The sequence below is a fragment of the Oncorhynchus masou genome, chromosome 13 (assembly GCF_036934945.1).
Source record: "Oncorhynchus masou masou isolate Uvic2021 chromosome 13, UVic_Omas_1.1, whole genome shotgun sequence".
Classification (NCBI taxonomy): domain Eukaryota; kingdom Metazoa; phylum Chordata; class Actinopteri; order Salmoniformes; family Salmonidae; genus Oncorhynchus; species Oncorhynchus masou.
This window is the reverse complement of record NC_088224.1, coordinates 61,114,570-61,121,152: the sequence shown is the minus strand read 5'-3', so window position 1 is coordinate 61,121,152 and position 6,583 is coordinate 61,114,570. Positions and strand designations below refer to the sequence as shown.

Here is a 6,583-nt window from a genome sequence, read left to right as displayed (position 1 = left end):
ATTAATACAGGTAACGAGTGGAGGACAGAGGAGCCTCTTAAAGAAGAAGTTACAGGTCTGTGAGAGGCAGAAATCTTGCTTGTTTGTAGGTGACCAAATACTTATTTTCCACCATAATTTGCAAATAAATTAATTAAAAATCCTACAATGTGATTTTCTGGATTTTTAAAATCATTTTGTCTGTCATCGTTGAAGTGTACCTTTGATGAAAATTACAGGCCTCTCTCCTCTTTTTAAGTGGGAGAACTTGGACAATTTTTGCCCCACTGTATATAATGAACTCATAACACAAGTTATCCAAATATATTCTTAATGTGTGTTACTGTACGCTCTTTTATCTGACTGGGAAAGTGAGGAAAGTGTTCCTCTACCTTCCAGAAGGAGGCAGTGCTCCCATTCAGTAGTCATATACACTGTTTCCAGCATCCATTTTGCTCTCGAATTCTCTGCAGTTTCTGAGCAGCAAAATGATAGCAAAGACAGTACAGTATAAAGATAGGCACAGAAACTGCTTCTCCAATAGAAATCCCTGATCATGCTTGTAGTTGATGTCATGGCGATGTTGGGCAGAAACACGTCATCGGGTCTAATGGTTGTCTCATGCCGAACTACGTATGTGCAGGCCGTCAAATAAAAGGCACTCCTTCAATACCAATTTGTTTTTGACGAAAATCAAAACGTGCCAGTTTGTCACTTTCACAAGGTTGTGCCCTTCAGATTTTGAGAAAATTAACAACTAAGAAAGAATTTCACTTCTCTCAATGACTTTTTCACTTCTCTCTTGCGATGTTGCACCTCTGGGTTTAGAAGCTCTGTGATGATAGCCAACGGTAAAAGCACCCGAGTTATGGGAATAGCTTGAGACTGATGTGGGCACCAAAATGGCTGCCACACATGGCTTGTGGTTGAGAAGAGCTTTGCGTAAGAAATGGAGACAAATACAATTATTGCTAGGACTGGGTCAAACCTCTGGCTGTAATACTGTATGTGTACACAAACCTAATACATAAACAGCCCTTGAAATTCACCCATGTACGATTCCTAGTACTGTTGAGAAACATTTGATATGGAGGCAAAGCATCACAGCCAACCTGAATCAACATGAAAGTTTTTCTAACAAAAAAGAGACTTCATCAAATTCAGTCAGTCTTGGTAAATAGTTTATATGTGATGCCTTCTTTATCTTTGCAAATTCTGTATAGAAAACACTTATGGTAACATTTCCAGACATTTAAAGCACGTCCGAGCCTTCAGACAAGACATGACACAGTAATCTACAGCTTTATAAACATTCCCTCCTCCTGTCATCCTGGCATTTCAAGCCCTGTGTCCCGGGCTCACACACCCTCTCAACAGCCAGTTCTATGGAACTCATACATATTCGCAATTGACTTTAAAACACTGGTGATGTCTTTGATGTTCCCATTGTTTATTTAAAATAGCTATCAACATTTAATGCTGTAATATTTGGAAACAGATATTTTTTTTTGTATTTACATAAGCTTATTGAATGAGTTTCAAATACAATGTATATATTTATATATGTACGTACTGACCAGAGCCATCTTAATAAAATCTGCTTCAGTCACAACAGAAAAAAATACATCACCCACCCACTGTGAGTACCAGTCCATTCAAAAGAGTCTTGTTCGAAAAGGGGGTGGGAGGGGTGGAGCTCTTGTGTCGTAGAGGCTTCCAGTTGCCCCAGAATGGTCGCTCATACCCTTCGACAGCCCAGGGAAACTGAACTGTGTGTGTCTGTTCATGGACTCAACACGCATCGAGCCCACAAGACATAATTGTTCCCTTAAGGTGTCTGTACAGAAAACTGCCCTAGCCAACTGCACCTAATCCAGATAAAACTATGTAGAAGAAATGCACTAAAACAACAAAGTAACTAAAAGGTGTAAGGAGCTTGCAGCACAACATACCTATAATACATTCAGCACAGGCCAAGAGGCTTCAGGTATTCTTTATGGATGGCTATTTTTGGGGTCCAAGAACATCGGTTTCTGTGACTGTCACATTTACTTTCCCTTTTCATACAAAACAAAAAAATGTGTCAAATGGTCACATTCTTGTTTAAATTTAAAAAGCCCTGCAGAGCTTCCCAAAATGGATGCCACAAAGGCTGTGACAGGTTTTACACTTCTAGTTGGATTACTAGCCCATTATCGGTCATGCTCTCTCTCCAGACAATCCTTTTTCTTAGATCACACATTCCACACACACACACACTCACACACACACACACACACACACACACACACACACACACACACACACACACACACACACACACACACACACACACACACACACACACACACACACACACACACACACGCACACGTTTGGGATTGCGGGACAGAGACCAGCCTTGGTATGTTAGAAGTGAGGCACAAAATCAACAGACAAGACACAGCTAAAAGACTCACTTTTGGTATGCTTCCAAAAAAGGAATCAAAATGTGATCGATAAGAGATGACACTCTTGTGGCCTAATAAATATGTCAAGACCTCCCTCCTCCCGGCAACCTTCCACACATATATTAGAGTCAAGGCTTTCTCTTTATATCCCACATTTAACAGTGCTACAGGCATAACTCGTAACTCCATAGTGTTGTTGTTTTAAAGTCAGAACATGAGGCAGTGATCTGGGATTCTTAGGACGTGATCTTGGCTTTTGATTGGGCGGGAAGGGCTGAGTAAGGGGCGCACGGCGGGGTAAAGAGGCAGAGTCTCTCTGCACATTGCAGACAGACAGACGGACGGACAGACAGCAGCGTCGATTGGGAATGTCTTATAACCATTATTCACTCATCTCTAATGGGCAGATCATGCGCTTCAATGGCTATCCAGATGTTTGAGGATCTATTTATCCAAAGAGGCAGTGCTAGTTTAGTTTGGCTTCCCCATATGTTTCATCTCCTGTGGTTCCTTTGTCCTCCTATAATTTTTTCCCTTTTTAAAACTACGTCCTTGTCATTCTTTAGTCGGCGTTTGCGGTCTGTGCGTCAGTCAATTTGAGTTTTTTCCTTAAACCAGAGTAGAGTAAGAGAGACAGAGAGTAGAAAGAGTGCTCCGGCTGCACCTGTGCACCTCCCCTCACGGCTTGCGACCGGGGGAGGGGGGCGGCAACCCGGGTGCTCAGCTGTCCTCCTCGGGGGTGGAGTCATCTGGAGCGGAGTCGTCAGTGGCGAACTCGTCCGAGGAGCCGCTCTTGTGGATGCGTCCATCGCTGCGCATACTGTGGAAGGTCTTGCGGAAGGCTTCCATCATGGAGTGGGCCAGCTTCTTGGCCTCCAGCTTGCTCTCACACTCCACGGCGTGGCAGTCCATCTGGAAGGTCAGGTCGTCGTTGATCTCCCGGTAGATCCAGGCGAACACATTGGGGCTCGTGCAGTGGTCCGCCGTACAGTAGGCGATGCGCGCCACCTGGTACGTGTCCATGGTGACCGAGGCCTCACCGCGCCCATCCAGGTGGTGCAGGCGCACCTGGAAGGGGCGGATCTCCAGGAGGGAGTTGGCAGGGAGGTGCTCTTCCTGGGCCAGCGCACGGCGGTCCCACAGGCCCACCACTGCCGACTCTGTGCAGCCCGACAGGAACTGGGTCCCTGAGATGGTCACCTTGCCCAGGTACGTCACCTGTGGAGAGAACGCAGAGAGAGAGAGGCTGTTAAACATCTGCCAGCATCTAGTGGTACAAAACTTGACTGCCTATGTGGCTCAACTGGTAAAAGTGTAGGATTATCAATGCTAAGGTCATGGGTTAAATTCCTGTAGGGATCACACATATTATAAGCAATGTACCCTTATGAATTCACTGTACTATAAGTGTCTGCTAAATGGCATATTATATACGTATCAACAAGAAACAAATATGTACACTCAGAATCATTCAGCCGAGTACTAGTTGCAAATCAATGGTTTTCTATTGGGACACCATTTGTAAGTCTCAAGACGTGATGAGAGGTTTGTCTTTTTGTATGTGCTGACATGCTGAGGGACATGTGTGTTATTTTCCCAGAGCTGAGAGTCTTCTTACGGCTGCAGCAGCCAGCCAACACTACAGAATACCATAGTAGTGACACGCTACATACTGGGAGAGGCTACTACACTGTACTCCACTCTTGAGGGAGAGAGAAAGAGAAGTGGGTGAGTGGCAGCGAGGAAAGGGGACAGTATAAAGGGTTGAGGGAGGGAGAGAGGGAGGGCAGTATAAAGGGTTGAGGGAGGGAGGGAAAGAGAGGGGACAGTATAAAGGATTGAGGGAGGGAGGGAGGGAGGGAGGGACAGTATAAAGGGTTGAGGGAGGGAGGGCAGTATAAAGGGTTGAGGGAGGGAGGGAGAGGGGATAGTATAAAGGGTTGAGGGAGGGAAGGAGAGGGGATAGTATAAAGGGTTGAGGGAGGGAGAAGGGATAGTATAAAGGCTTGAGGGAGGGTGGACAGTATAAAGGCTTGATGGAGGGAGGGTGGACAGTATAAAGTGTTGAGGGAGGGAGAAGGGACAGTATAAATGCTTGAGGGAGGGAGGGTGGACAGTATAAAGGCTTGAGGGAGGGAGGGTGGACAGTATAAAGGCTTGAGGGAGGGTGGACAGTATAAAGTGTTGAGGGAGGGAGAAGGGCCAGTATAACGGCTTGACGGAGGGAGAAGGGACAGTATAAAGTGTTGAGGGAGGGAGAAGGGACATTATAAAGTGTTGAGGGATGGATAAGGGACAGTATAAAGGCTTGAGGAAGGGAAGGAGGACAGTATAAAGTGCTGAGGGAAGGAGGGAAGACAGTATAAAGTGTTGAGGGAGGGTGGACAGTATAAAGGGTTGAGGGAGGGTGGAGAGCATAAAGGCTTGAGGGAGGGAGAAGGGACAGAATAAAGGCTTGAGGGAGGGAGAAGGGACAGTATAAAGGCTTGATGGAGGGAGAAGGGCCAGTATAAAGTGTTGAGGGAGGGAGAAGGGACAGTTTAAAGGCTTGAGGGAGGGAGGGCGGACAGTATAAAGGGTTGAGGGAGGGAGGGAGGCACAGTATAAAGGCTTGATGGAGGGAGGGTAGACAGTATAAAGTGTTGAGGGAGGGAGAAGGGATAGTATAAAGGCATGAGGGAGGGAGAAGGGACAGTATAAAGGCTTGAGGGAGGGAGAAGGGACAGTATAAAGTGTTGAGGGAGGAAGAATGGACAGTGTAAATTGTTGAGGGAGGGAGAAGGGACCGTATAAAGCATTAAGGGAGGGAGGGTGGACAGTATAAAGGCTTGAGGGAGGGAGGGTGGACAGTATAAAGGCTTGAGGGAGGGTGGACAGTATAAAGTGTTGAGGGAGGGAGACGGAACAGTATAAAGTGTTGAGGGAGGGAAAAGGGACAGTATAAAGGCTTGAGGGAGGGAGAAGGGACAGTATAAAGGCTTGAGGGAGGGTGGACAGTATAAAGTGTTGAGGGAGGGAGAAGGGCCAGTATAAAGTGTTGAGGGAGGGAGAGGGAACAATGTAAAGTGTTGAGGGAGGGAGAAGGGACAGTATAAAGTGTTGAGGGTGGACAGTATAAAGGCTTGAGGAAGGGAGGGTAGACAGTATAAAGTGTTGATGGAAGGTGGACAGTATAAAGTGTTGAGGGAGGGTGGACAGTATAAAGGGTTGAGGGAGGGTGGAAGTAATAAGGGCTTGAGGGAGGGAGAAGGGACAGTATAAAGTGCTGAGGGAGGGAGAAGGGACAGTATAAAGGCTTGAGGGAGGGAGAAGGGACAGTATAAAGTGTTGAGGGAGGAAGAATGGACAGTGTAAATTGTTGAGGGAGGGAGAAGGGACCGTATAAAGCATTAAGGGAGGGAGGGTGGACAGTATAAAGGCTTGAGGGAGGGAGGGTGGACAGTATAAAGGCTTGAGGGAGGGTGGACAGTATAAAGTGTTGAGGGAGGGAGACGGAACAGTATAAAGTGTTGAGGGAGGGAAAAGGGACAGTATAAAGGCTTGAGGGAGGGAGAAGGGACAGTATAAAGGCTTGAGGGAGGGTGGACAGTATAAAGTGTTGAGGGAGGGAGAAGGGCCAGTATAAAGTGTTGAGGGAGGGAGAGGGAACAATGTAAAGTGTTGAGGGAGGGAGAAGGGACAGTATAAAGTGTTGAGGGTGGACAGTATAAAGGCTTGAGGAAGGGAGGGTAGACAGTATAAAGTGTTGATGGAAGGTGGACAGTATAAAGTGTTGAGGGAGGGTGGACAGTATAAAGGGTTGAGGGAGGGTGGAAGTAATAAGGGCTTGAGGGAGGGAGAAGGGACAGTATAAAGTGCTGAGGGAGGGAGAAGGGACAGTATAAAGGCTTGAGGGAGGGAGGGTGGACAGTATAAAGGGTTGAGGGAGGGAGAAGGGACAGTTTAAAGGCTTGATGGAGGGAGGGAGGACAGTATAAAGTGTTGAGGGAGGGAGAAGGGCCAGTATAAAGGTTTGAGGGAGGGAGAAGGGACAGTATAAAGTGTTGAGGGAGGGAGAAGGGACAGCATAAATGTTTGAGGGAGGGAGGTTGGACAGTATAAAGTGTTGAGGGAGGGAGAGGACAGTATAAAGGGTTGAGGGAGGGTGGACAGTA

At 46.7% G+C, this 6,583-nt stretch overlaps 1 protein-coding gene across 1 annotated transcript in view; it reads right to left on the bottom strand.

The window, feature by feature from the left end:
- Positions 1-1,142: 1,142 nt before the first annotated feature.
- Positions 1,143-6,583, bottom strand: part of LOC135552770 (PTB-containing, cubilin and LRP1-interacting protein-like) — a 54,739-nt gene continuing 49,298 nt past the window's right edge. Inside the window, exon 3 of the mRNA XM_064984593.1 lies at positions 1,143-3,647. Within this exon, the coding sequence (XP_064840665.1) occupies positions 3,150-3,647 (498 nt within the window). The 3' untranslated portion in view covers positions 1,143-3,149. The remainder of the gene's footprint in view (positions 3,648-6,583) is intronic.